This window comes from Asterias rubens, chromosome 19 (assembly GCF_902459465.1).
Source record: "Asterias rubens chromosome 19, eAstRub1.3, whole genome shotgun sequence".
In the NCBI taxonomy this organism is placed as follows: Eukaryota; Metazoa; Echinodermata; class Asteroidea; order Forcipulatida; family Asteriidae; genus Asterias; species Asterias rubens.
The window spans coordinates 11,264,259-11,280,793 of NC_047080.1; the positions used below are offsets into that span (position 1 = coordinate 11,264,259).

The window sequence follows — 16,535 nt, forward strand, 5'->3', positions numbered from 1 at the left end:
GGTTTGAGCATTATTTACCTGTGCATTTGGTTTTATAAAAATACAGTCGACAATCATGGTTAAAGGCTCTTGACACTATTGGTAATTACTCAAGGCACTTGGTTTACAGGCAATGGAGAGCTGTTGATAATATAAAACATTGTGAGAAATGGCTCCCTCTGAAGTAACGTAGTTTTTGAGAAAGAGGTAACTTCTCCTTCAAGTCATAAAAGACTTAAGGGACAGCCCTATACACTGACACCCCAATGTTTCAACGATCCGTTTCAGGCGTGGATCCAGGATTTATTTTACTCGCACACACAGGATTATTGTGTTTAATATGGGGCTCCAAGAAACCTAACAGGTGGGGTCCAGGGGCCGTTCGTATGGCCGATCGAAAGTCTGAGCTTTTTGGTGTTTTGGAGACAAAAATAAAGCCTCAGTGTTCATATTAGAAGAATGGTATCACTTTTATCCATATTTCTGTAACGTCAGCGGACCCAAAGAAAATTTAAATCCCACAAACCACTTGAGCCTGGATTTTTTTCAATGATGTTTCTGCCTCTTGTAGTACAAACATTAGCGGCAAGAGTTGTTGTTTTAAGAACCGCCATTTCCTGCATATAAGATGTGCCGATTGGCTCAGTATGAGGCCCGCCCACCAATGAGGATAAAAAGCTACGGCCATTTCCCCATCTATTTTGAAATAATACATGTATTTTTCTTTAAAAAAATGTTTTTCCCTCCTTTTTTTTTTTTTTTGAGAAAACTTTTCACTAAAACGTATTTTACTCAGTCATCTCAAAGAGTTTTGTCACAAGATCTGGAAGGCTGTGTTTTTGTTTAATAATCAAGTTATTTTAATTAGAATTCTTCAAACATCTCCAATTAATAGAAGAATTTCCTCTCCTTCAACTTCATTTTTAATTTACTGATTGCAAGTTTGGCTCGAAATTTGAGATAAGAATGGGCGAAGAAAAGCAAGAAAAAAAACCTAGACAAACAAAAGTTGAATTTCCAATCGACATATTACGGAACAGTTGCATTTATTAATCAACCCAAGGTTTTGTATTTAGAGGAAGAAGAAAAAGAAATGATGAAAAGAAGTCGCCTTTATTAAAAAAAAAATCATAAAAAATTCCCGGTTTGGTTGGGGAGCTTGTCCGTATTAAAAGCCTTCTCCATAAATATTGACGCGGATCGCTGAGACTTTTATAACTCCAAGGGCATGGCCAACTCATTGGCTAATTTGGTTAGAACGCTTTTGTAACGAATGAATTCAAGTTTTCTTAGCAGCGGTCTGGTTGAAGCCATGAAAAGGAAAAAGAAGAAAAGATTGAGAAAGACTCCTTTCAAATCAAATTCCACATCTATCTTCAACGGGGGGGGGGGGGGGGGGGGGGGGGGAATAAATAAAATAAAAAAAGCCAATCTCTTCAAATTCTTTTGGGGGTTTGATCTTGATCTTCAAGTTCGGCGTTTCTTTGAAAGATGATGTTCCTTTGTTACAGGCAAGATCATGATGCTTATTCCTCCATTTACTCCGGAAAAGATTGCGTTACTGGAGTTCTCCGCGGTCAGTCCTATATACATTATGGTTTCCGTTTGCTTTTGCCCTGTCGTTTGTTTTGTTGATTGCACAATAGAGGGCGGCTTTTGGGAAGAAAAATGGCCGACAATTGACAAGAAATTTTCATTGCGTGACAGCACCGGAAGTAAAGTGTTTCGGTTGTTTGGATTTTGTATTCTCCCAAGCGGCGAAGGGTAAGAAAAAATCCTTGGCGCGATTAAGTGATAAATCCCCAACAATGACATTGTTTCCCGCGTGCCGCTTACAATGGCTTAGCGTCATTTACCGTAGACCCCCGTAATCGTCTTTGATGCGTAAGTCTAGTGATGTTGTGCCATGACTGTGATCATGTTTGCTTTACGCTGTTTACTTTCCCGCCACTTTGGTGTCCATCACACACAAAGCTACCGCTTCTTCTTTATTATCTCTACTTCTTTTTTTTTTATCATCCTGTCGACTGCGCAAGGAGGGTTCCCTCGGGAGTCAGCCACTGTTAAGTGAACTCATCGGTATAGAATAGCGCTTCCTTGTGCCATGCTATGATGCGACGGATTCCAATGCGTTCTAATGGAGGCATGGGCTGTCTAATGGAAAATAAGTCTCGACAGCTAAACCTTATAGACTCGCTATTCCCCTGGTGCCCATTACTAATGCCTGTGTGTTTGTGTTATTCCGCTGCCTGGTATGTACCCAACCTCTCCTTTCTCTTTCTCTCCCGAACTGTGTGTGTCTTTTTTTAAGTCGTTCCATCTCGCTTCGGAGCTCTTTTGCAAATTCAAAGCTGTAATCCCATTCAAAAGGGAATCCCGTCGGGAAATGCTAAGGAATTGAAAGAGGAACAAATAATAATCATTTCAATGCTGATGTTATGTTTGTGTTTTGCGTTCTGACACAAGGTAATAAATGGACCAGTTGTGAAATTTGTTTTTTTGTGTATCTTTGTTATTAGTTATTATTATATTTTTTTTCTCCCTTCTTCTTCTGGAGCGTTAGCTTTGCATGTCCTTGATGTGTCCGTGATAAGAGATTGCCTTTCTGATTGGAAAAGCCAATTATGCATTGCTTTTCATACAAACAAAATAAATAAATACTAAATACAACAATAACTCATTTGTCCTGCTTGCTACTGATATACTGGATTTGTGATTTAAATTTCTCAAATATATGCCATTCATGTATAGATTCCCCTACAGTATTTCGCAATCACCAAGCCACTTTTAAAAGTCAAAGCCTAATTAGATTGCACCATCGTTATTGTGAGTGAAGAAAAAGAAGTCTTATTTGTCAAGGATCAAGTTTTGGGTAGCCGCCCATTTGTGATGATTAATCGCTAGTGCAGTGTATTTGGCTAACAAGCCACTAGTGTAGTGTCTTTGGCTAACAAGCTACTAGTGTAGTGTCTTTGGCTCATTAGCCACTAGCGTAGTGTTTTTGGCTCATAAGCCAGTAGTGTTGTGTCTTTGGCTCATAAGCCACCAGTGTTGTGTCTTTGGCTAACAAGCCACCAGTGTTGTGTCTTTAGCTCATAAGCCACTAGTGTAGTGTACTTAGCTCATAAGCCAGTAGTGTAGTGTCTTTGACTCATAAACCACTAGTGTAGTGCTATACTTCGTAAGGCGCTAGTTTCTTTGACTCATAAGCCACTAGTGTAGTGTCTTTGGCTAGCGACACTAGTGGCTTACATGCTACCTCTGGATCCTCCAATATCCTCCAATATTCAAGGTAACTCATCACCCAACAAAGTTTGTGTCTACAAGTCATTTTTTTTGTTAGATAAGAATTTGGAGTCAGAGGCAAATGAGTGTCTATTTTATCCTTTACTGTAGACAAAATTCAACTGACAAGGATGTTTGCGTTATATAAAACAAATATTGAGAACATTTGTTGTTTCACTCGTTGAAATCTGGCTTTTCTATTTCATTTGGATTCCCCTAGTACATGTACATGTACTAAAATGGAATAGTCCGGTATGAGTAACAATGCACTCACACTCATCCAATGTTTGTATATAAATACTCTCCTCGCGCTTGTTTGAAAGCTAATATAATAATCATAATGTACACGTAGACATATAATGCAATGTCTTGCACATAGTGACACTCCGCGCGCAGACAAAAAACACCCTTTAAATAAACTGACATCTGAGAAGACGTCAAATATAAAGAAACAAAAGACGAGACATCTTATTGAAGGAAATAAGTTTTGACTTCCTTCTTGGGAGGGTGGGTTGTTATGTTCAGGACCCTATCCACCAAAATTAGAAAAACCAGGGGTCGATTTCACAAAGAGTTGGGACTAGTCCTAACTTTCATGTAGGACTAGTCCAAGGAGGTATACAAATTGGACAGTCCTAAGTTAGGACGAGTAACAGGTTCTAACTCAAGATAAGACTAGTCCTAACTCTTTGTGGAATCCACCCCAGGAGTAGGTTTTTAGAGGACTCGATTGTGCTGGTAGGATAACAGGTTTTGAATATTTTCTTTACACTAATTAATTCTACTAAGTAGACCTTTTTGTTAATTGGTTGTACATAGACAAATTGACTTGAGCATGATTTGAACCAACAACATTTTGGATTAACGTGCCGGTGCTCTACCAACTGAGCTATCGTGTCGTATAAACCTACGGCACCCACAGCAATTACTGAGGTGCTCTGCTTTTGCTTGGGGTGCGTGCCCTTTGCAAAGTTCCAAGAAACAAATTTTAAATTTTGGTTACTAGAGGCAAATTGCTGTGCCCCTTGTGGTTACAGATACATTCCTTGAACTTCGCTCTTGAAGGGGTGCAGCAATTTTTCCCTTGCAGAGGGCACTACAGTAAAAGTACAGGGCACCACAGCGAAAGTACAGGGCACCACAGCGAAAGCATATGGCACCACAGCGAAAGTACAGGGCACCACAGCGAAAGTACAGGGCACCACAGCAAAAGCACAGGGCACCACAGCGAAAGTACAGGGCACCACAGCGAAAGTACAGGGCACTACAGTAAAAGTACAGGGCACTACAGTAAAAGTACAGGGCACTACAGCGAAAGTACAGGGCACCACAGCGAAAGCAAAGGGCACCACAGCACAAGCAAAGGCCACTCTGGCAATCGATTATTTCGAGGCTTATGGTTTAGTACTTGATATTTGAAATTCCAATCATGCGCACACCCTTCAAGTACAGCAGATAAATTTAGCAAGTCTGCTGCCACCTTGTGTCCCTCCGGAACTCTCCCTATAATGATAAAAACAGTATTGTAAACAGAGTCTATCTTGAAGACTATCAAGACTGCTGAGGTGGAACGTGTACACGAACAGGTCCCCCGACCAAGGTAGTATTCTTCACCAGGTTCCCTCGATCGAGGTAGTATTCCTCACAACGAGCCCCAGGAGAAGTCCAAGCACTTGTGAATGTAACTCCCCCAAGAAAGTTGCGCCGTAACTGTATACGGTGCTTTTTTTCCTCTCACTGTGGTGAAATAAAAGCCACAAGCTGAATTTCTGCAGCTGGTTTTCCCGTCCGTCACGCCCGGCTAGCTGGCGAGAGCTTGCACAGCCTCCCTAATTCCCTATATATATATCAATATATCATGGTGCCTATCTACTGCTGGCAGATCTCATTTAGGACAGGAAATTCCTAAAAACAGTTAGGAAGTTAATATCTTAGTGTCATGGGAGGTAATTGCCATAAATTTTGGTTCTTTAATATTGCAAGACCTCCCTCGCTCGGAGAGCAGAGCCCGTTGGTGATGACGGTCAGGGATGGGCAAACATCGCTCAGACGTGAAATGCTGTTTTTAGTGGGAAATTAAAAACAGAGGGCTCGTCCATCACGTTTCTTGTCTCATTACGCGACGTGTGGGGAGACAGACACGGTGGGGGATGGGGTGGGGGAGGGGAGGGGGAATGATGGTGACACATTGTTGGAAATTAGGTCATTGCGCATAGGTTAGTTTCGCAGAGTGTAGTTCAGTGTAGGTTGGTCTTGTGTATTTGTTGCTCATCATCTTGTTTGTCAAACTGCAGTCATTTTGATATTTAAAGATCTATTTTAGTGTCAGTTATATTGTCATTTTGAAGGCTAAAAAAGCCATTTAGAGTAAAGTGCAACAATGGAAAACCTTTGCAGTCTATCTGCCATTCAACTTTATTCTGGATCAAAACATCTTACGAAACTGTGAGCCATAATGACTAGAAAAAGTGTTGTCTAGTTACTTAATCACACTTTCTTGACGTGTGTAATTCTTAATCACAGACGTTAAACCAATGTTTGTATGAGACAGATTGGCTGTTGATGGCTTGCCTTGGTGTTTATATCCCCTTGTGGGAGTTTGCCGAGTTCTCTTTGGCTGTTGATGGCTTGCCTTGGTGTTTATATCCCCTTGTGGGAGTTTGCCGAGTTCTCTTTGGCTGTTGATGGCTTGCCTTGGTGTTTATATCCCCTTGTGGGAGTTTGCCGAGTTCTCTTTGGCTGTTGATGGCTTGCCTTGGTATTTATATCCCCTTGTGGGAGTTTGCCTACTTCTCTTGTTGGGGAGATTGTCTAAACAAACAAACAAATTAGCTGAGACTTTCTCTGGATGCAGTGTTTGTACACAGCTCAAATTTCAATGGAAGGGGTAGTAGTTGTTTCTTACAAATTCTACAACCTCATGATTTTGAAGAGATGTTGAACATCTTAATTCTTTTGCATCTTTTGTAAAAAATAGGCCCTATAAAATAACACAACGAAGAAAAGTTACTTATGTAAAACGCATCACAATAGCAAAGAATGGCAACGGAGAAATCACTTTATTATTCAGCGCGCTTTTAGAATCAAACTAATGATAATTGTCCTTTTTTATGACCACCATTTTGATATTTTACCTTTAATAACCGTAATATTTTCCATCCAGCATCATCCTTGAAACCTGATCTAGTTGTCTATGTTTAATGATCTAAACGCCAATATATTGGCTGATAAGAGAATTTAAGCCACTCTAAGCTTCAAGAAATTGCCCTAATTTTGCGGTTACCCTGCCAAAGTACTACAATCGTTTGTTTGTTTATTCAGGACCTAATGACCGTGGAGGGAGGGAAAGCAGATACATCATCCCCCCCTCATAAAATACATATAAAAAAAACCTGAGAAATGAACCCAAGGCAGCTGTTAGTGTTAGAGAAAGAGAAAAAAAAGAGACAGAGTTTGACGTGAGCTATTAAACCCCATTGCTCATTGTCTTGTAATTTTACCGCTCGTCCAATCATTGGTCGTGAATAATTGAAGAGTCCATTATGCCACTCGCTTCCCCACCACTTGTGTCCGAGCTCACAGTAGAGCGCAGTAACACGGGCTAAAACAACGGCCTCTATGCTGCATGACGTTTTTTTTTTTTTGCTGGTTTTTTTTGGGTCCAGTGGTCCGGATCTTTGGCGGTGGAAAAAAAAAGGTCGCGAAGTAACACAGACTAAAACAACCGCCTCTTCTGCTCCACATTTTCTGTTTTTTGCTTTTTATTTGGTCCAGTGGTCTTGATCTTTGGAGCAGGGAAAGAAAGGTCGTGAAGTAACACTGGCTTAACACAATTTCTGGTTGTTTTATTTGGTCCAGTGCCCGGCCACTTTGGAGGCTGAGAAAGAAAGGGTTGTGTTTGACAGTCGAGGCGGGAGATATTTTTCCAGGGTGGGAAAGGGAGGTGGTGGGGGGAAAAGGACAAGTGTATGTATGGTATTTTGGGAAGTACCATTTAGTGCATATTCCTTGTTATTGGTTCCCTTTAAATATTTTTGATAAGCAGATGGGCACGTGTTACCTTATGAGAAGCTTGGTAAACTGGAAACAGTTACTGGTGAGCAAGACTGTTTTGTGTTTAAAAGCAATTGTTTGAAAGAATAAACTAGAAATTAGTGAACTTCCGGATACAACCATGTAATAAATGTCTTTTGAGGGAGTGTTGGCTCTGAAAAGAGACGGTTTGGTCTTGACGTTTCAAACAGTATACTCTGCTCGTCTTCTGATAAAAAAAAATGAGCAGTTTGGTAAATGAATGGAGGGGTTGGATAAAGGAGGGTGGAGGGTTTGAGAAGGAGGGGGGGGAGTTAGAGAAACTGGATGTCAGCGATGAACCGTGTCTTTAAAGTTTTACAAGGGCTTTTCATCTTTCATCTGATGATAAGATGCCCCTAAGGCGGTCGTTGATGGGGATATTAACACCGCCAAATACAAAGCCTAGATTTCATTTTACGCATGGAGTGTCTCCAAATCGGATGATGACTGAATTAAAAGTTTCCGTGCCCTTTTTTCCCTCTTGCAATGATTACTGAAGTCCTTAAGAGGATTTTGAAGAGGAATTTACGCCGAGAGAGCAATTTTTGTCACCTTTGTGACTTAAGGTGGGCGCTTAAGTCTAACTGACATTCTTGACTTAACAAAATTAGCGCAACTTCACAGAAGATTGTTCTGGCCCTTGCTGAGTTATCGTTGGAAACATTAGCTTTTCAAGATGCAGTGGTGCCCCGATGACTCTGCAAGAGTTTTGGAGGTGAAAGGTTCGAATCCTGCCTAGAGGGTTATGCTGTGTCAATGACACCTTCTGCCCAGTTATCCCTCCCCATTATCATCCATACCACCCTAATCAGGGTATACTCCCACCCCAATCAATTCCTCTTCCTCTATGAGGGTATCCAAAATCCCCAATCGAGGGAAGCCAACGGATGTCAATTACACCTGCTGCCCAATTATTTCCTCCCGCTTTCATCCATACCACCCTAATCAGGGTATACTCCTACCCCAATCAATCTATCTACCCTAATGCAGGTATCCAAAGTCCCCAATCGGGGAAGCCAACGGATGTCAATGACACCTTCTACCCAATTATTCCGTCCTGTAACTCTCCCAAACCCATTAACAAGAAGACAAATCAATTAAGAAGTATCGCCAGAGGATGGCGTCTCTGTGACCCAGACGCTATCGTCACCATCTCATCCCCCTTCGCTTCTTTTCTGTCTTCCCATCTTCCCTCCGACCATCCACTCCTCGAAGACGAGAAGAAAATAAAGAAGCTATGCAGATTGAATCCGACGTAGCATAAAATGAATTCGTGCGAGGTATCATCATCAGCGAGGCTGTAGCCCCCCTTCGCTGGCCTGTGTCCATTAACCTCCCTCGACTGCGACACGAAAGTGAGCATTAGAGACGACTTGTGTGATCATTAAGAAAAATGTGTTGTCATTACGCTGTGATTAATTGTAATTGTCTGTCCTACAAGGGGCTCTAACCTAAGCACAACATCATCTAGCCCTGCTATTTCCCCCCCCCCCCCCCCCCCTCCATTCACAAGTTAGCCTTGCTTCGTAGTTGCCGAGATGCAAAGAAAGAAAGTGACAATTTTTTAGGCATTGCATGGTGAGGTAATGTTTGGTTTGCAATTACACCACGTGATTGTATTTATAATTGGTATTGGTTATTAATATTCCATTTATGACTACATCTCAAAACTTGGTGTTCAGCTGTTACCCGATGTTTCTTGAATTATTATGGAATTTTATACACAAAATGTTAAAAGCTTCCCATATGACAAGCTTGCCTGCCAGGAAGGTCCTGGAATGTACAAGGACCCGCTTTTAGTAAACAAAGGTTGCATGGTCTATAATGTTAAAGGAACATTACAGAATTGGTTTTGCTAACAAAACCGTTGCTGGCACTTTATGTAATCCACCATATACACCAACTAACAAACCTGTAGAAGTTTGATACCAATTGGCAATGTGGGTCGCGAGAAAATCGATACACATTCTGCATTGCATTGATGCCAAAACAAAAAAGAATAAAACGCTCACTGAGCAATAAACTCCAAACACGAAATTGGATTATTTATTTCTCATCAAATATGACATCTCAGACAGAAATATTTCAAGGGATGTTTTCTACTATCATCATCATTAGACCGTGTAGAAGTGTTCAATTCTACATACAGAAAATATTTAACAAAATGAAGAGAACAATTCTAACCGTATAAATGCAAGCATGTAAGACCCCGTGCGCAATCGTCATACGAAACATGTAAGTCACACACAGCATTTTGGGAATCAACACATTAGCATGAAAAGGTGTTTGCTACAGATGTCCTGTTTGATGCAGCGATACATACATGTAGTTGTACATGTAGCCCGACTCACTATTGGATTGTGTTTGAATTAACGGCTTATGCAGTGGCTACGTCTATACAAAAGAACTATTCCTCAATGTTGCAGCCATTCTCAGTAGCCAAAGTCACTTCGTTTGGATGCTACCTAAGCATGCACTCCACCACTCACAACACTTGCATATTTCCAGCCCCGCGTTTCTCTCCAGAGGTTTGTGGCTTGTAACAAAGACTAGCTGTATCATCATCTGGACCCTACAGCAGAGCGTGATCAGATAAGCTATCCACCCATACACCGGATGACAAAGGGGACTTGTTAATATTCCATTAATGGGGGCCCCACGTCTCTATCCAACCTTCTGCATCAATCAGAATCAGATTCTCACAGTTTCCTCGTTGCCGTTCTGGAACAGGAATTGGGCGAGAGCACTAGGAGGCCTGTAAAAGATTCATTGCAGAAAAGCTGAAAAAAGCACAAGTAGATCTCTCAAAATATTTCAGAAAGAGCACCATCTATTCCTCTCCTCAGGAATCTCCTTCATTTTATTTTTGATATAACTCCTTAATGTTGGCTTCTTATTTACGATCTTATTTGGGTGAATTAGGGTCATTATTTCTATTTAAAAGTTTCAAAGGCGTACATGGATGTGAATATGGCATATTCTATCTTGGCCTGTTTAATTACACTTCCTTATCATTTTGCTATAGAAGCGCCGCCCTGTACCCCAAGTGTTCTTTAAAGACACTGGACACTATTGGAAATTGTCAAAGACCAATTACCTATCATATGGACACATTAATTGTTTGTTCATTTTTGCAACTAGCGACCCCACAAAAGGCAGGTCAAAATAGCACCTTCAAGAGGCCTCTTTCCCATTCTGAAAACTGTGTGGTCGTGCAATCTTTATTTTTGGTTTTACAACTATTTCTCTGATGGGTTTTAAACCAAGCACGAGCAACCGGCCTTTGCTTGACAGAGTGTACCCTCTTCACGACAAATTTGCATCGAAAACAGAAAACATAGTCGTTGACAAAGACCCTTTGATGATGCTGTCGTAATCCTGCGATAAACTAACAAACATTCAACCAGGGACCACACTTTGCGTCAAGATTTCCACTATCTGTTTGCATCTCTCTTGAATTTCATTCATTAAAATTCATACCTAATTAAACCGTAATCGGTATTTGTTGTTCATACAAACTCGATCAAACTGCACGCTGGTGGGTTCCTCCCTTGGTACGGTGTCTTAAGATGCTGAAATTGTATTTTGAAAGCCTTTTAACATCAAACTAACTGGCTCCTTGTACTCTCTTTAGTCTCTGAGAACCTGTTCCTAATCGGGCGATATCTCTCTAGAAATCAGTTGAGGTGTAACTGCACTTTTTCCAGAGCGATTGCTAAGTAGGGTTTTTCTTTTCTTCTGATGGCGATCGTAGTAAACTGATCGAAAGCGTTCCGCTTTTTTTTCCTTTACTTTTTTTTTACAATACTGCTACGCATTAGAACCAGTACAATTCATTTAAGAGATTTTGTTTTTAATTTTGTGACTGCAAAGTATTTGAAATATTGCTGTATGTCAACTAGTCATGTTAGCACGGGACTGGTGTTTCTGATCAGCAGAGTATGGGTTGGAGTCCTGGTCGTGGCACTTGTGTCCTTAAGCTAGATACTTTACCTTGAATGATTTGTCCTTCAGATGTGACATTAAACTGTAGGTCCCAGGTACTAGGAGTGGTAGTACACATAAAATAACACCCTGCAAGAGACTTGTTTACAGGTTTCCTCAGACCTGCAAGGCATTCTTAAGGTCATTACCAGAAATATATAGTACTTGTTGCTACAAAAGTACATACAGATACATAATACCAGTTAGTCATTAAAGGCAGTGGACACTATTGGTAATTGTCAAAGACTAGCCTTCACAGTTGGTGTATCTCAACATATGCATAAAATAACAAACCTGTGAAAATTTGAGCTCAATCGGTCATCGAAGTTGCGAGACAATAATGAAAGGAAAAAACACCCATGTCACACGAAGTTGTGTACGTTTAGATGGTTGATTTCGAGACCTCAAGTTTAAAACTTGAGGTCTTGAAATCAAATTCGTGAAAAATTACTTCTTTCTCGAAAACTATGGCACTTCAGAGGGAGCAGTTTCTCACAATGTTTTATACCATCAACCTCTCCCCATTACTCGTCACTAAGAAAGGTTTTATGCTAATAATTATTTTGAGTAATTACCAAGAGTGTCAACTACCTTTAAAGTGCAACATTTTATTTTCCTCCCTGAAATATCTAATGAAAATAATTACCATAGGTTAATCTTACCATCCATAGAAATATTATTTGGACTTATCGATGGCAACACGTATAATTACCTGTTCTATGCCCTGTAATACTTCTTGTTTGTGTGTGCGTCGGAGGGGGGGGGGGAGGTGAATAGTAGCCCATAACTGCGTTAGCAGCAAGATCAGATAAAAACGATTGTCGTGCATTGGTGACAAATGAGGCTTGTTAGTATGCCATTAACCGGGTTGCCCTGAATCATCCAGCTGCTCACTGCGCAGCGACTCATACCCCCTCAAACTCCCCCGCTCTCCGATGACGACGCTTTCCCCTTCTTGGGGAGCAGAGGATCACCAGAATAGTTTCATTTTGATTCCATTTGTGATTAGACGTCGAGGATGAGTTTGGGTGGCATTACCGTTGAAGGGCTGTTGTACTTTTAGCCCGGGCCCACGAGGGCGCTTCCCCATCAAAGACCCCCCCCCCCCCCTCACTCTCAGGCCCAGAGCCAGTTAATAATGTTGCAATCTTGTGAGATAACGATCGGTGGCACGTACACGTTTTTTAAGCCAGCGGGTGCTTGCTGGTCTTTGAAGAGTCTGTACTCCTCCTACATGGTGAATCATTTTTAGTTTGGAATTTATCAACCGAAAAAAAAGGTGGTATCTATACAGTTTTTATTGAGTCAATTTTGTATTCTTTTGGGTGGAAGTTGGCAATCACCAGGAACTTACTGTAAGAAGACCACATGGAATTGGGGCCAAAGAGAACATAGGCGGAAAGGGAACCATTTTTTTTTTTTTTTTTAAGAGAATAATAGCAAAATATATTTTCAATTTAATTCAAAATTAATGTTTAGGCCTATTTCCATACTTCATGACAATTTGTTTCAAATTTTTGTTTCTGGTCGGAAGCGAAAGGTCTGCATGTGAAAGAGTTAAAGGGACTGTGCTTAGTTCCCCCCCCCCCTCTCTCTCTGTGAACACATGTACTGTTTACAATGTATACCATTGCCATTCTTGTGTGGTACCCAGACTGCCTGCAAAGACTAAGTTTTAAGAACAAGTTAAAGGCACCAGTCTCTTGTGAACACAGCCTCAGCTTGAATCCTTTACAGAATAGTGTATTCCGAAATCAACATGTCCAGCGATAACAAAATAAGGTTTATGATTCCGCAAAAAGTTGGACGTACTCTCCCCTCATCCTTTGATTATGTAATCCCCCTCCCATCATCCAAACTAAAAACAACAATTTCATCTGACTTTTAAAAAGAAATTCTCTCCGCAGACTTAAATTTCGTAAGCGTACTTCCTCAGTCTAATGTACTACTCTTGGAATCTCTGGTGAGGTATTCGTTCAGCCATACTTCCCCCTTCATCAAAAGGGAGTCCCAATTATTTGTCGTTGATCAAGTTCACATCTGTCGCCCCCATTAGGGAAGATTTCTTGTAAGGGCATAGGATATTGATACGGGTGGGTGATTGTGGGGTGGGGGGGGGGGGGTGGGGGGAGGTCATTCAGCATCACTATTCAATTGTAGTCCAATAGTTTTTGAGGAATTAGAAACACATTTGGTGATGAATTATTCACGAGGACAAGTGTGTTCACTTTAGCCGCTAAGCAGAAGTGGATTTGCTAAGCACAATTGAATTGAGAAGGGAGCCCTAGTTCTTCAAGCAACATTCAGTATTCTGTTCTGCAGAATTTATGAAGTCAGGTTGCTGCTTTAACATTTTGTTGAACACATTAATGATACTATTAAACCCTGTTAAAGATTCCAGTGAAAATGTTGAATATATCATTAAACCTATTTTTACAAATATTATAAAACTATTAAACCCAGTAAAAGACACTGCTTAATCTGTTAAAAATACTATTAAACCTGTTGTTTATTGGTCAAATTTTGCTGAAAGTCACATGATAAATGCTGTGACCCGAACTTTATCCCACTCTTGTCAGACATCAAAGTAAATTTTAAATCAACAACTTTTCAAGAGCTGTTAAGAAACTTGAAGACTACTTTTAAGAAAGTCCAGCCCAGAGGTTTGGTCATAAAGCTACACCTCATCTCATTTCACCCTTGAGTTGAGCTAAGATTGCCCAAAACAATCCCCTCTCAAGTATTTTCCAGATTTGACATTAAAAAGAAAAGTGATTCCCTATTTTCAGCGTAGGAAAGAAAGACAAAAAAAAAACATCACTTCATCCCTCTAATAGAAAAAAAGAAAGAAAACATTTTAGAGAAAATTGAAAAATAAAAAACAAGCCCAGATTCTTTCTACCCCTCGTTTGGCGCACATCTGTCGTCCCCCATTAGCACAGCGCACGAAATGCTAAGGCTTATTTTAGAGGAAGTATGAACTTCTCAAGTACTGGTGTCTACGGTGAGATTAGCCCATTATATCATTTGATTCGTGCGACAGCATGTGTACTCAAAGCATAAAAGTCAATCTGTGGCCTAGGGCCATATTGCACTACTACACTCAAGCTCGACGGCCACTCGTGGTCTTGCAAATAGCGTCTAGAGAAACCACAACTGACGGAAACAGAAGAATGATTTGAGGGGAAAAAATTTATCAGCAGAAAACATCGGTGTTGTTCTGTCACAGACATTGTTTCATTCAAGAGGTTTGGATATACTCTGAGCAATTACTCAATCTTACGTGGTTCTCAGTGGGGACCAGTCCGTTACCAATTCATCCCCTCTCTCTCTCCGTCGCTCTCCCTCACCTTCTAACCTCCCTCTTCTTGTCTCCATCGCAACAAAAGAAATCTTGTGGATTCTGTATCTTGTCTGTGATATATATTTGTGTGTTTGTACATATATTCAGGCCTGTATGCTTCAATTTTCAAAGGGCAAGGGCACCAAAGCATTTTCTCCTTGGTAAAGGGCACCCTATGAACAATTTGTTTATATCTACTGGAGCATTACATTGGCACCAAGGCAATGACAAGGGGCATGGAGGCAATTGCCTTCGTGGCCTCCATGAAGTATCAGCCTGTATATTTAGATGTTTTTTCTATATATCGCTATTAAACGTGTTGTGATTGCGTTCTTTTATGGAGGTGTCTTGTGTAGGATCGGGTGACGAAAGTCAGTTGCCATTTTTCTGAGAGCGGTGCGGACAATTAAAGCTCCCACGGGGGTGCAGCGAGGGGGCCATTCAAACGTGGCAGCCATGGGGAATGAGAAAAACCTTTTAGAGGATTCGTATTGGACCTCCTGTTAAGGGTAGAGTCATTGTGAGCTCGGCAAAAGCTCATATGTTCCAGATGATTTGACCCTGTTGGCCAATGCATGTTTAATTGCGGCAGCTACTTAGACCCCACTCTACTACGCCGCTCTCTACTTATAAACCTCTCCAATCAAGTATTGGATTTTTATTATCATTTTTTCAATCCCCTCTTTCGGATTTCTTACAAGATAATGACAATCTAATGTTTGATAGTTTAGTTGATGGAGGGTTTTTTCCCTCCTGGTTTATTGAAGGAATTCTGGAGGTTTGGTCATAGGTGGCACAATCGTTGAAAACAGATGATTATTTATTTGGCCATTTCGATGGTGTAAAACACTTTAGTCAATATGAGAATGGTAGCCAAAGGCTGCCAGTCTTTATGAGTTGTTTCTAAATTAAAAGTGATGTTTTATACATACTCTTTTCCTTCCACTCTGTGCCTTTGATTATTGTATGTAAGGGGCGCAATATAAATTTTAAATAATATTATTATTATTATTATTATAATATAGAAAGGTAATGACTATCTCTAATGAGTTTTTATTTTATTTTTGTCTTTCCTCCAGAGTTGAAACCAACGGTTCTTTTCAGAACCACCCCAACTCATTAGAGATAGTCGTTACATGGTGTTAACGCAAACCTTTCTATATCGTATTTCCACCATGCAAAGTTTCAAATCCTAATTATTATTATTATTACTTAAATTTTGGGTCATTTGTTTTGTTGCAGTCAATAAGAAATGCTGTCATTATTGAGGGTATACCACAACAAAACCAAATTCAAAACCGTTACAAACTTCTTTTGTTGCAAATGTTAGCTCCAGTTAAAATTGTGTTCAGCTCTGCCTTTTTTCTTTCTTTCTGTTTATATTCATTTCTTCACTCATCTTTCCAAAATGCAGGACACACGAGGGCCGGTTACCGAGCGTTAAACAGCAGATTCTGGCGGAGTACTCCAGCGGTCTTGATGGGAGCTCAGGGAAGATGGCCAAACGCCCAAAGCTGTCACTGTCTAAGAGGAAAACCACACCCAAAAGACGATTGAAGGGGCGTCGACTATAAGGTGTCCTTCCTCATTATGCACTTTTAGTTTATTTTTATCTTCTTTTTTTTCGGTTTGGTTTTTGTTGGAAGTATGGTGCAATTCACAGCAGACTCCTTGCATACGACTTAAACACATAGGTCAAGGAAGACCTATCATTGAATGAGAATTGTGGTGGTGCGTACCAACAAATTTTAACTACTATTAATAATGATAGTGAATTCATATACCCGCGCGCACATCCGCCACTCAGTGGCGCTCAAGGTGCTTCAACATTCAGTATTTTCCTGCAACGTATGAAGGACTACGTTTCAAT

At 40.5% G+C, this 16,535-nt stretch overlaps 1 protein-coding gene across 1 annotated transcript in view; it reads left to right on the forward strand.

Annotated features, from left to right (window-relative positions):
- The window catches only part of LOC117303366 (probable ATP-dependent RNA helicase DDX31), a 50,918-nt gene extending 34,679 nt beyond the window's left edge, over nucleotides 1–16,239 (forward strand). Inside the window, exon 16 of the mRNA XM_033787539.1 lies at nucleotides 16,080–16,239. Within this exon, the coding sequence (XP_033643430.1) occupies nucleotides 16,080–16,239 (160 nt within the window). The remainder of the gene's footprint in view (nucleotides 1–16,079) is intronic.
- Nucleotides 16,240–16,535: the final 296 nt, after the last annotated feature.